This window comes from Trichoplusia ni, chromosome 19 (assembly GCF_003590095.1).
Source record: "Trichoplusia ni isolate ovarian cell line Hi5 chromosome 19, tn1, whole genome shotgun sequence".
NCBI lineage: Eukaryota > Metazoa > Arthropoda > Insecta > Lepidoptera > Noctuidae > Trichoplusia > Trichoplusia ni.
Window position 1 is genome coordinate 2,183,319 of NC_039496.1, and position 12,987 is coordinate 2,196,305.

At 35.8% G+C, this 12,987-nt stretch overlaps 2 protein-coding genes across 10 annotated transcripts; one reads left to right on the forward strand and one right to left on the reverse strand.

Moving 5' to 3' along the window:
• Window positions 1-2,802: 2,802 nt before the first annotated feature.
• Window positions 2,803-6,751, forward strand: LOC113503361. Of its 3 annotated transcripts, none has more exons than XM_026885257.1 (8): window positions 2,803-3,037; window positions 3,389-3,500; window positions 3,584-3,753; window positions 4,294-4,399; window positions 4,906-5,063; window positions 5,525-5,649; window positions 5,748-6,041; window positions 6,371-6,751. In XM_026885257.1, the coding sequence occupies exons 1-8, from the start codon at window positions 3,024-3,026 to the stop codon at window positions 6,538-6,540; spliced, it is 1,149 nt and encodes a 382-aa protein (XP_026741058.1). In that variant the 5' UTR covers window positions 2,803-3,023; the 3' UTR covers window positions 6,541-6,751. The 3 variants fall into 3 exon arrangements, with proteins under 3 accessions (XP_026741058.1, XP_026741059.1, XP_026741057.1); XM_026885258.1 differs by having other exon boundaries at window positions 4,906-5,057; XM_026885256.1 differs by lacking the exon at window positions 6,371-6,751 and having other exon boundaries at window positions 4,906-5,057; window positions 5,748-6,363.
• LOC113503358 (myelin expression factor 2) lies at window positions 6,536-12,658 on the reverse strand. Of its 7 annotated transcripts, none has more exons than XM_026885251.1 (15): window positions 12,530-12,658; window positions 12,099-12,293; window positions 11,851-12,013; window positions 11,654-11,762; window positions 11,379-11,496; window positions 11,150-11,296; window positions 10,720-11,064; window positions 10,427-10,643; window positions 10,174-10,283; window positions 9,837-9,972; window positions 9,356-9,428; window positions 7,723-8,761; window positions 7,099-7,199; window positions 6,911-6,976; window positions 6,536-6,612 (listed from the first exon to the last, which is right to left on the reverse strand). In XM_026885251.1, the coding sequence occupies exons 1-11, from the start codon at window positions 12,596-12,598 to the stop codon at window positions 9,373-9,375; spliced, it is 1,665 nt and encodes a 554-aa protein (XP_026741052.1). In that variant the 5' UTR covers window positions 12,599-12,658; the 3' UTR covers window positions 6,536-6,612; window positions 6,911-6,976; window positions 7,099-7,199; window positions 7,723-8,761; window positions 9,356-9,372. The 7 variants fall into 7 exon arrangements, with proteins under 7 accessions (XP_026741052.1, XP_026741050.1, XP_026741053.1 ...); XM_026885249.1 differs by having other exon boundaries at window positions 11,379-11,505; XM_026885252.1 differs by having other exon boundaries at window positions 10,460-10,643; window positions 11,379-11,505; window positions 11,654-11,768; window positions 12,530-12,656.
• Window positions 12,659-12,987: the final 329 nt, after the last annotated feature.

Below are 12,987 nucleotides of genomic sequence, written 5' to 3' on the forward strand. Positions count from 1 at the left end.
AGAAGATATAAGTTATGATTTATACCTGCCCTGTTTTTTTTACATTTTCCATTGTATCTTCGCTCCTATTAGTCGCAGCGTGATGGTTTATAGCCTAAAGCCTTCCTCGATAAATGGTTTATTCAACACAAAAATATTTTTTCAATTTGGACCAGTAGTTCCTGAGATTAGCGCGTTCAAACAAACAAACTCTTTAGCTTTATATATTAGTATAGATATAGATTTTGCTTTGTCGTATCATCACAAATTACACATATCCTATACTTTAGATTTTTGTCATTGTCAATTTAAAAAAAAGGGTTGTCTGATAGTTTTTTTATTATCACGCTATTTATTTATCAGCAATTTAAAGGCAAATCATGATCAAAACACCAGGGGGTCAAGATAACACGTTTCCCACCTTTTTTTATTTTAGAAATAGTCCAAATGTTTGTGAGGAAGATCAGTTTTAATATTAAGAGGGCAATCAAACGTGTTTCAGGAAACCGTTTATCTGGGCGCAGTTTTGCAAAATCTTATATCTTATGACACTATGTAAAATCCACAGTTACCGAGCCTGACTCTCACTTCACCAGCTCCGTCCACAAAAATAATTTGACATCTTCTTTATATCGTCAGAAAACATCGTGTGTGAAAATAATAACTGTCTGGCTATCACTGTTCCAATTTTATGATAGGTACCTCATAATCACTGTCATAATCCGTCTAGCAATTTCAGGTGTAGGCCGTCCCAAGAACAGACGTGCTCGAAAATCATAACCCACCAAGGGTTTTCCAATTAAAAAATGGAAAACCCTCGAAAGTAAAACATTTTTTGGCAGAAGTGTTATTATTTTTTACTTGCAACCCCCCCATTTTTAAACGGCTCGATTTGTCAAACATGTCTAAACGAACACTTGCACATAATTCACGTTTAAATTAAAATAGTTCAATTTTTTCGAAAGCTATGATGTCACAGACAGACAGGCAGGCAGATATGTCAAAGTTATAGACCTCTTTTTGGGATTAAATAAGAAAAAGTCATTAAAACAGCTGTGAAATATTTGACACCAGGATAGTATCGTTAACGATGAAATGTGTTTGATTTAAACATTTGATAGTCTCTGGGCCGCTCAAGATTACTTATAATTTAGAAATAAAAAAGGAAGTTTAAAATGTAAAAAAAATGTTTCATTTTCAATATTGCATTACATTTTTGCGATGATCGTTATTATTAAACTTCTTAGTTTTTCACATCTTGAAAATCACGCAGACAAAGTCGCGGGCAACAGCTAGTATTCAATGAAGTTCTACTCCATAGACGTCCGGATTATAGATGTAATTATGATACCAAAGATTACTCCAATACTTATAAAATCATTACCATTTCCCGATCACACCAAGGACATAATTGTGTCATTCGGGGTTTGAGGCTTGACCGCTTATATCAAACTTTCAACAATGATATATGCATCGGGTAGGAGACAAGGGGTTAGACAATCTTCAATAAGAATAACAATGAGAGAAAAAAACACGTTTAAAAAGAAACGCGTTAGTTACCCGAAACGCAAGATGAAGATCAAGAAACTTTTCAAGTATTTACAAAGAGAGTTACAAACTTCGTCTACCCATGGACTTCGTTACATAGCCAATACTAAGATACATTGGTTGGAAAGGTAAATATAAAGGCCTATGTGTAATCACTTTACTTATTACTAGAGATATTAGTACAGTCTTTGAACTAGCTTCTGCTGGATTTTGAAGTAGATACATTTTTGTGACTATCTTGTTTTTAGTTGAAGTGAGATGAACAGATGAAGCCTAATCGTATTTCTTTTCTTAATTATCCTTTACAATTTATTAAATTATGGTAGTATTCAGCTTATATCAATTTATATTTAACTGTGGCATTTCAATATCTGTGCTACACTAAATGTACCTACCTTTTTTGCGCGCCTTCCAAATACCTTATGCGGTTTAATAAATCAGGAAAACATATCGTTACTAAAATCATCTCGTTGGAAAACATAAATACAAAATGTAAGTGTATGTTAGCGCTTAAAAATTACAATACAAAACATACATATATACATGCTACCTTAGTAGTTTACTTCCCTTCCTTTTTTTGCATCCCTTCATTTATAAACCAACGTTGTGTAAACCCATGCCCTTGACTTTGATTACCTTAACGTAATTAAATTCAAGGACTCGGTAACTGTGGTTTGAGATCAAATCGATACATACATTACGAAGTTCGGGAGCGTTGCCGCAAGTTAAACAATGAAACACCTTCGTTCCAGAGTACATTAACACTGTACACTTAATAAGTCAATACACACAGTTAGCTGATACGTATTGTGTTGTAAGTCGGGTAACCTGGTAAACGATACTAAGTTACGTTTTAAATGCGAACTAGCATGTACTTTCGTCACAAAAAGAAAAAAATAAAGACAACACGTCTCTATTTTTTTCTTTCGTCGAAAAAAATAGAGACAACACGATTCGTAAGAGTTGTATTTGCTATGCATCTCAGCTGTATATTTTTCAGGGTCTTCTGCAAAGCACGGTCACTCCAAAGTTACATCATAATATACTGCCTACCACAAAGTATCCATAGATAGAAAAGTGACAACTTAAAACTTTAAAACAAAATCTCTCAGTTCTCGGTTAAATGTGTCGCCATCTTTTGCCACCACTTTACACCCTAGATTAATACATAATCTCGTGGTAGCAGGCTACCATAAACAAGAAAGCTCCACACAAGCTGGAGGCTGCATATATTACGAGTATACTTAACGACAGGAGGGATTATCAGTTATCACCTCTGACGTATTCGCCCAACATAGCACATAAGAGCTACATATTGGGAAATTAAAGCTTTCGTAATTAATATTTCCATGTGCCATACGCAGATCAGAAAGATTTGCATAACCATGTGCGTCTTAAAAATGTAGGTGATGAAAATTTCGTTTGTTCCAGATTTTTTTGGGCTGTCTGCTTTGGTATTTCATGTGCTATTATTTTTGTAGTACTGTCTTCGCAATATGCCAGACTTATTGTAAGTATACTATACCGTAGTACTTTAGTTATCCCAATAAGAATAGGTGAACCGAATTTCTCTTTTAGGAAGCCCCTATTGTCAACAGCGTAGAAAAAGATTACTTGAACTGGAACGTATCGTATCCAACTATTGTGCTGTGTCCCGTGCGTAAAATTGATGATGATATCCTTGCACACTATGTTAAGTATGTAACTATTATTATTATATTTATTATTTTTAATATGTATACTTTTTGGTAGTAAAAGCGCACAGAGTCAATGTCGAATAGGACAATGACTTAATCTTAGATACAATTTATTTGTCCATAGCTTGGGGTAAATTTATAATAATAAAAAACTTATTTTTTAGTGAAACTCTCAATTTAACTGGGTATAACCTAGAGTCATATTACACATCAATAATATCCGCGTCTTTGGAAGATTTAAATGTTGTCGATTTACCAAAACCCGAAATACTAGAGGTAGGTATGAATTACGTGCCAGACTAAAAATAGATCTTGACCTTATTCATCTACTCTTTCTGACGAAATTTTTAAATCCACAGCTAATAAAACCACAAGATTACGCGAAAATTTCTGCAGACTTGTTCATTAAGTTAGACGACCAAACATTGACAACGTTATTAAAATGGCCTCTATCTATCGATACTTCTATGACTGAGATGGGGATGTGCCATGTCCTTAACTCAAACGTTGCTGTGTTCGACGATCCTACGTAAGTCATTAGGTAATTCTAAGATTGTGTTTGGTTACTTATTCAAACTCCTTGGTAAACCTTAGCGTTCTGAAGCAGTTGGATGAAAAAAGTTTATGAGCGGTGCTCTTAGCTATACATAGTGTGTATACATCATTAGTAGTCCTGGGCCCCAATTCCTCTATTTACAATGGCCAAAGAATGAATGGCAATAGGATTAAAATGGCACTATTCGTAGTCAGTTAAGCATTTGATAACATGGATATTCATTGTATAACAATATCAAGTAGAGCAGGTAAACTAAAAACAATATTTTAACTCGAACCTACTTTTATTGAAATTAAAATAAGCAATGAAACTGTCCGACCTACTTCACAGTAAATGAAAAACGCTATTTGGCGTAAAATCAATTAATTAACCAAACCTAGTCAACGTAAATGGAATCCAATTTTTAAATTGGCGTTTGAACAGCTTTTTCGTCTGTTAGCAATGCACTAACATTTGCATGACGAGCCCGACGGAATGCGTTCCATTAGGTAACGGCCCCATTTTGTATTGCAGCAAATGGAGTGACAGCACTGTGGCATACGCGAAAAAAAACATTGAGCTATCCCTACATGACATAGACTATTTTGTTCAGATAGTCAACTACGCAGAGGCTTATAAGGTTTGTTGCAAGATTTTTAATTAGATTCAGAGCAATAATATATGTAAACTAAGTAATCATTTTGTAACATAATACGTAAATGGCCTGCTCTTTCATATTCACCATACAGCACACGGTTGCGACTTTGGTCGGGAGGATGCCATTTATCGTGTCAAAGATAGCCTACATCTTTTTGAATTTATTTTCGTTATTACCTATAACCAATGTTTATATGATAAAACTCGGTTTAGACTGAAAAATTTTAAAGGGAGACAGCGTGCTTACATTTGGATTACAAAAATCTTTATTTCTTAACTTAATTTAAATAATTATGAATATTTAGGTGTAGCAAACGATATAGTAGTACTGCCACACAGCCCCGTGAGGCATTTTTGGTCGGCGTCGAAATATTTGCAACTTACATTTTCGAGGAAATCTACCCAGCTCTATCCAGTGTAATAAAGTAGAAATCCGAATTCCTAAATAATTCAGTAGTAAATTTTAATGTTAACCTTATATTATTCCAGGTTTATACTCTCAGCCCCGACGAAGTAATTCTGAGCGGGGCGGCGTCGTTAACTTTCGACACAGAAGGGTTCTTGTCTTTTGGAGTGCAAATTACGAGCACTAGAGCTTCAGAGGACATCAAGTACATTCCTTTGCATCTTCGAAAGTGCAGGCAAGGGTGAATAGGGATTACCGAACCAACAGACTCCGTTTTGTTTAGACACATCTTTTTAAGATGGCGAAGTTAGTTAAATTCAAAGCGCTACAAAAATAGATCTTATAGTTTCTTTTTACTTAGTTTATAGAAAATTTTGGATATTTGAGTTGGCTTTATTATTCAAATGCTAGCAATATTGAGAACGGAAATATTGGCAGTCAGAAGAGCAACAGTCAGCAGATGTAAATAAGTAGGTAGCGTACGTATCGCACTTATCATACATATCGAACGTAGCATACCGTAGCTATTCCTCGTAGCATTAAAGAGTTATTCGTAGCAAATGTAGTTTTCGTAGCGAACAAACATTCGACTAACATACTTGTGGTTGCAAGTGGCGCATTGAGACTGCACTGTCACTGGACAAAGCGATGACGGTGCTATTTAAACCTAGGGAAAGAAACTGACCTAACTAATCATTGCAGATTTTACTACGAAACGACTAGCAAGCGATACTCAATATACTCCTACAATCGCTGCCTCTTAGAGTGTAGAATAAATATGATACTAAAACTCTGCGGATGTATACCACACTTTTATAAGCCGTTAGGTGAGTACACTGAGTACATAGTGTGTAAATAAGCATATTTCGTTTCATTAATGTGAGATTTTCGTCAAATCTTACACAATCTGCCAACTTGATTTCAGATAGTGAAAGAATATGCAGTTTAGCGGAGCTAGAATGCGTTTTCGAATACAAAAGAGAAATATTGAAACTCTCAGCATCGAACGATACTATGGAGAAATTTGGCAATACCAATGATATACCAAGATCATTTCGTGAATGCGGTTGCTTGGGCAACTGCGAGGAAGATGTTTTTACTAATGACCATGAAACATTTCTACCTCAAGAGACAATGAACCGTTTGAGCGTTAGCGTATCTGCGTTTCCGAAAGTACGAGTCAAGAGGGAGATCATATTCAGCTTTTCAGACTTTTTCCGTAAGTTGATTTTTTCAGTTAATTGGCAGTATTCGCTATCTTTGCTGCTAGGTCAAACGTGGATTAAAATCTCTGTCCTATTTCGGTACTTCTCAGAACCTGACATGAGCTTAAAATATGATTTTTGTGGAAAATGGCGCCATACATATAACATGTATTCACATTCCACAAATAAAAGTTTTATTTCATAAAATAAGTATAAATATTAAACTTGTACTAACTTCAGTACTGACAATAAAGTAAGAAATTTGTAGGGTTGAGTCTGCTCAATTATTACTGCAAAAATTTTGAACTATTTGAAGAATTGCTTTTTTTTTTTTAATTTTTAGTGAGAAGCGGAGGTGTTGTGAACTTATGCATCGGCACGTCAGTGATATCGATTATGGAATTACTACTGATAGCTTTACGGATACTCATCTACGAGATTATGCAGATGGTTAAAGGTGTTTGGCGAAGGTCACAAAAACCAAGACCTACTTGCAATAAAAAAATCATTTGATAAACATTTTTATTATTTACAGACAACAATGTATTTTCATACAAATACGTCAAACAGGCATCAGTCAAGTACCTGAAACAAAAATTTTGAATATGAAAATGTCCGATATTGCTGAAATATTTAAGCGGCAGCATGAAAGAGAATCAAACAGTCGCTTACAGAAAAGTGTCAAACAAAATCAATTTCAATAAAAATCACGAACAAAACTAAATGCCATTTTAACAATCCTTTTTAATGTGTAATTTTTATTTTATTTAGCCCATTACCTTTAAGATGCTATAATTATGTTATGCTGCTAAGTTGACATGATTCAGAGAAATCAAGGATCTGGAAGATGCGTGTACCTAGATTATTTGTGTCTTATATTTACCTGTTTTCCGACGCGGAAACACGTGATAGTTCTTTTAGTTGTCTGTTCTCCTATGACGTTCTCCATCTAAGAAAAAAGTTTTATCAATTAAAACATATTTAATTAATTTACTAAGAAGTAAGTACTCAGGTCCTTTAATAAAGTAGTCTGGGAAAACTAATCGGAATTAAAAAAAATACGGTAGGTACCTTACGTCCTTGCGCATTTAGGTTCCGCGCAACATCTCAATATTGATTGATAAGGGAGTATCAATACTCAAGAGTCGTTCATGGCCACATGGGGTGCATACCTGAAATACACAAGGATTAGTATCCGAACATGAAAAATAAGGGACTAGGCAACAAAACCTATTTACAAAGAATTCTAGAATACATCTAAATTCACAACAAGTCTCGAAACAAGAAACCTCTGATTAGAAATCACGCAGTACCTACATCCACACTGACACCGGGATTGCCACAAATTGTTTACCAATAGTTATCGATCCCGATACGTTCGCTCGATACAAACGCATCGGGAAGCGGACAGTGCTCAGACCGACCCAACCAATCTTCTTGCAGAGTTGACGTAACCAAGATTCCAGTCTTCACTTCCAAAGTCGCTCCGTAAAACGCTGGATACATAATAACTTGTCAACTCATAAAATGTTTCGTAATTGGAAATTTTGAAATATGGCACCGATCTAAACGAATCAATATCCAAGGGATTCAAATGAGACATCGTTAAATTAAGTTCGAACCGGTAACTATAGAAAACCCCATGCACACCCGAAACAAATAACAAAATTCCAATTTCGATGACAGCAAACTTACCATTCAACCGGGAGAAGTCTGAAGACGTATTTCATAGTAATTTCGACGCATCACAGACCCAACTTTTGCAATCTTCGAAAACTTCCCATGGTGAACGAGACAGCTCAATTGTGCAACTATCCACAACTACTTTTTGCAAAGTTAAACATGGGGATAGATACACTTACGATTCCAATGTTTACAATCAACGGCTGAGAGCTAAATAGAAGGTAAATCAAGCAGTGTAGTGTACAAGCTGATATCAAACGAGTTTAATCTCGTAAATTGCATCCAAACAGAGGTATAAAATAATTGTCTAGTGGTCTTCATCTGTGCATCTTAACTTGATTGACCTGTTAAAAGTCCAGTATTCGTACCAGGTAAACGTTATCTTGACAAACAACACAATTTAATATCTAACAATAGAAGTGTCAATTTGGAAAGCTATAAAATCATCTTTGCTCTGTTATTGTGAATTTATTTCTAATATTACTACTGACTCAAAGTGTTAAGCAGGTTTATCAACAATATCGAAGTAACATCTGCTGTCTATTTGGTACACCTCCGCGGTCGAAGAACCCAGTATGTCGGGACTCACAAATATACAATTGCTTTGCTTGCCCAGAAACAAACAGTCACATCAACAACTCAGCATTTTTTGGATACACTCGTAGCGACACCAGTTGTACAATACAATAAGTGTTGACAACTAGAAAAACATAAGAAATAACTTATGCATGTTAACGACCCAATTTATCATAAATGGTTTGAATCCATGAAATTACTATTGGTTCCGTCGAAAATAATGAAGTATAACAATAACAATCGGATATTTCCTAAAATGAAGTTTATTAAGCTTTATCATTAGGGCTACATGAAACATTAAGACGCTTACATTAACTTAACCTAGAATACAAGTTATAATCGATAATATTCAAAGTCAATCGAGTCAAAGTTTTAGAATCATCACCGAACACAATTCAAGACGAAGATGAAAGCATTTCTTTATCCAGGCGGCAGAGTGCATACAAACCCGAATCAGACTGACTTCAAAACTTTCCTGAAATCACAAAAATTACAACATTTAGATGTCTATTCGAGAAATGTTTCTGCATACAATTTTAGGCGCCAAATTATTGCGATGAGTAGATTTTTCAGCAGTAACCTAGTCATACATTTATGGCATTTCAAGACAAGTAAAAGACTGGCAGCCGTTAGCCACATATTCATCTCCTAGGTTGAACAAATTGTGCAAGCCGAATAAACGACATCGGTAGGAAAGAAACATGCTTGTAATTATTGAGACAACGCAATGGTAGTCGATGTACAAATAGTTATTAAGTACACAACATTTGGGAGCGTCTAAGTTGAACAATGTTTTAATGAAACTATGAACGAGGGGAAATGATAGGATCTAAGATAAATACACCTGGATGGGAAGTAGAAATAGTTTGGAGGTGCAGGAAAGTGATGGAAAAATCTACTCATTGACTACGCATTCTCGAAAGGACGAAACGAACTAGGTCAAAATATTAGTGAAAATGTTATCCCAAAAGCAAAGGTACTCTTTTCTCTGAAATAAAAAACGAACGTAGCAAAGGACATTCAATGCAATGCGAAACTATACACTTTATTTCTGATATATTGAACTTACCCTCTTTTGCGTAAATACTAAAAGAAACGAACATCTATTGTCCTGCCATCAATGCGGGTCCGGTCGAACATTTCTGAACATCTTATTAAGGAAAATACCCATGTATATACAGATTACAGACTATGACATCGCAAAGCATTTTTAGACTTAAAAACTATTTTTTGGGAACATAAAGCTGATGTTGTTTTTTCAATAATTTCCGGTCCTTTTAACGACTCGAGCCCGTGTCGTGCGAAATTTCACAAACATTGAAGTAACATGCACAAAGACACCCACTCAGGACGAGCATTCGTGGATCACACAAACGCTTGTCCTACGTAGGGATCGGTCCGCGCAACTAGTTGCGCATAGTGGGTTTGTCTTGGTGTCCTCACCCCGGCCCATCTGATACAGACAAGCACCGCAAAGACGTTAAAAAATACTCACTATACCTTTCACTTTCTTTGGTTCTTGTTACATTATTTTATCTTAGAAAGGATACTTATTGCTCTCTCGGCATCCCACTCTTTGTGGAATCGAACGACGGCCGTATCTGGTGCCGTCATCTCAGCGAATTTCACATCACCACATTCACTGAACTTCTCACGAATCAATTGCCAAGTAACTGTTGGTGGGAGCTAAAAACCAAAGATATATTTCAGTTATTGAAAATTTACACCATGAAGCTAGGTTATGCATTTTAAATTTATAACTATCAAAATTACTTTCTGAAAGTATTACTATTCATTTAACACTAAAGGTATTTAGATACTTTTGCTAGATTGATTGAGCACAAACTTTGATGTATGTCCTCATTAAACTAATACAAACATACTCACATTAGTTATGATCACCATATCTGAGGGTTTCTCCCGGCTCGACTGCTGTACACCAGGGTCTCGCCCATACTGAGCTGATACTGTCACACTACCCATTTGTCTGTTATTTCCTGTAATTAATACGAAAATTAAATAAAATACGTTTTATCCGTTACGATCAACAATAACATTGTTGGTAAGTAATTACAGGATACTAACTACGAAAACCATTTCAAAAAGTTTGAAATCATAAGAAAGTTTAATGCCAACCAACCTGACATCGGTCCAGAACTAAGAGAATTATTACCCAAAACATTGTTGGACAGGCCTGAGTTGCCTAACACATTGGAACCCAGATCTGCATTTCCAAGGCCCAGGTTATTTGAGTTCACATTGGCTTGTGCAGTTAGTACTGTTGCCAAATCATTAGCAGTTAAGCCTTGTTGAAGCAACTGATTCTGGAGGGCTCCCAATCCTGTCAGACTCAAGGCCTAAAAAGGAAAATAACTGAATAACATTCTGTACACAATTTAATAATCAACATCAATTAAGTAGTTCATTTCTTACCTGTAGTCCAAGATTGCCACCCAAAGCAGTGTTGGTATTCAATGTATTAGCTGATAAACCTGCACCCAAACCATTTAACGTAACACTAGCAGTTGGAACAGCACCTAGAACTCCAGCTCCCAATGCTGATCCAGTATTAGCCAGATTGAGATTTGTTGTAGTAGGTGTTTGGGGAGGTAAGTTCCTTGCGACATCCCTTAATGGCTCTCCATTAGCTCCCAAGCCCAGACCTATGCTCTTAAGACCATCAGGAAGCCTTAACTCAGTTTTGTCTGTAACACCTCGGTCCATTCGCACAGTCATCCTTCTTTCATACAACATTTGTTTGTCAAACATTGATATAGCCTGCAAACAGTAAAGACATGAATATTTACTTAAATAACTATCAGGTGAATGCTAAATGTTTTAGAGGTTGTTAATGGTTTATTACCTGAACAGCTTCAACTGGATGATCATATTCAATAACAGCAAATCCTCGGCTCTTGCCATCTTTGTCCACTGCTAAATCAATGTTACGAACTTTACCTGCCATTTTAAAGACCTCCTTTATTTTGGGACGGTCTGCACTATAATCAAGCTGGAAACATTGGAAAAAATTTAAAAATAATAATCTATTGCATAAGAGCAACAATAACTACTTAATGAAAGGGGTAACTTACATTGGCAACAAAAACTTTCTTGACAAGTGGTGGTTGCACATTAATAGATTCAAGAAACTGTGTGCTGAGTCCATAGGTGTTATAATTTTCTGGTTCTCTTGGTTTGTTTATGCCCCAACTGAAACAACTAAAAATGCTGTTATAAAAAAAGTAAAAGTATTTTCATGTAGTTACCTAATTTTTGCAACATGTCTCGCACATCAGATACTCATAAATAAATCCTCTAAAAAGCCGACATTCATTGTTGTTTGACATTGAATATCATTGTTACTCACTCTTTATCATCTCTGTTGTTTCGGCTGCCACCACCGCCGCCGCCACCGCCGCCGCCGCCACCTCCACCACCTCCAGACCTCGAAGAGTTCATCCTGTTCCTTTCATTTCCTGAAGCTCAAATACAATATTGTCAGCATCAAGGCAGTTCATTCGAAAGTATTGCACTGTAAGCAATCTAGGTATATCAGATAATTACCTGTTTCTTCCTTCAGCACGAGTTTGCGCCCATTCAATTCATAACGGTGCATAACAAATAGAGCCTTCTTCATAGCTTCAGAGTTTGTAAATTCCACAACACCACATCCTCTTGGTTTTCCGTTCTCATCGTTGAATAATTCAACGTAAGCTACGTCTCCAACCTAAATCAAAGACACGAGTTGAACTATACTATTTGTGTGTGTAATCAAGTGGCAGTTAAAGAAGTAGAGAATGTTATATACTAACCTTTTCTTTAAATAAATCTTTTAGTTCCGTCCAGCGAAACTCATACGGAATGTTGGAAACAAACAATCGTTTTCCTTCAGGGCGCTCACGATCTCCAGAACGGTCTCTAGTTGCATCCGAAAATCGGGATGGCCGATCCCCACGCCTCGACCGATCACGCTCTTTTTCACGTTGATTATCCATTGACTTATACACCTAAATAATATAATAATTGTAATTATATAATGTAATTATGGACACTGGAAGAGCCGGTAAATCATATCCTGTGACAATAAATATAGATTACGTCTTGTAAGTAGTGTACTGACCTTAACAGGTATCTATGTTAATTTAAACTTAAACTCTCTGGAGTTATCACAAACACTAAACAAATCAGTGAAACGACACTAATTGTAGCAATTGCAAATTTTCACTCAAATGTACTTGCTTACAAAATGGCGGCAACCGGGAAAACAGCAAAGCAAAGCATTTTGGGTGTTATTGCAACACTTGCTCCACATTTACAAGTGTTACTAGATCCTAAATAACAAGTGATGTTAAGAATCAATGATCACTACTGGAAACCAAGAAGATGTGAAAAATTACAATTACATGAGTCTTGGGATACTTGTAAAGTAATCAACTATGAGTAGGTTTGTTGTGTAAATAAAGTGCACTCAATATGAATATATGAAGATTATTAAAATTTAATCGAACTTAGTTATCTAATCTACATTTGAAAAATAGGACAAGGTAATCAGGTAATCATTCTGTAGTTTAAACTAACGTAAGCGGTAACGTGAAGAATATAAGCCGAACTATATATAATCAATGACATCAAATCTTTACTTTTACTTTAAAAATCCAACCTACTTTTATATCACGCATGCCTATAAAAGTTCCTTTTATT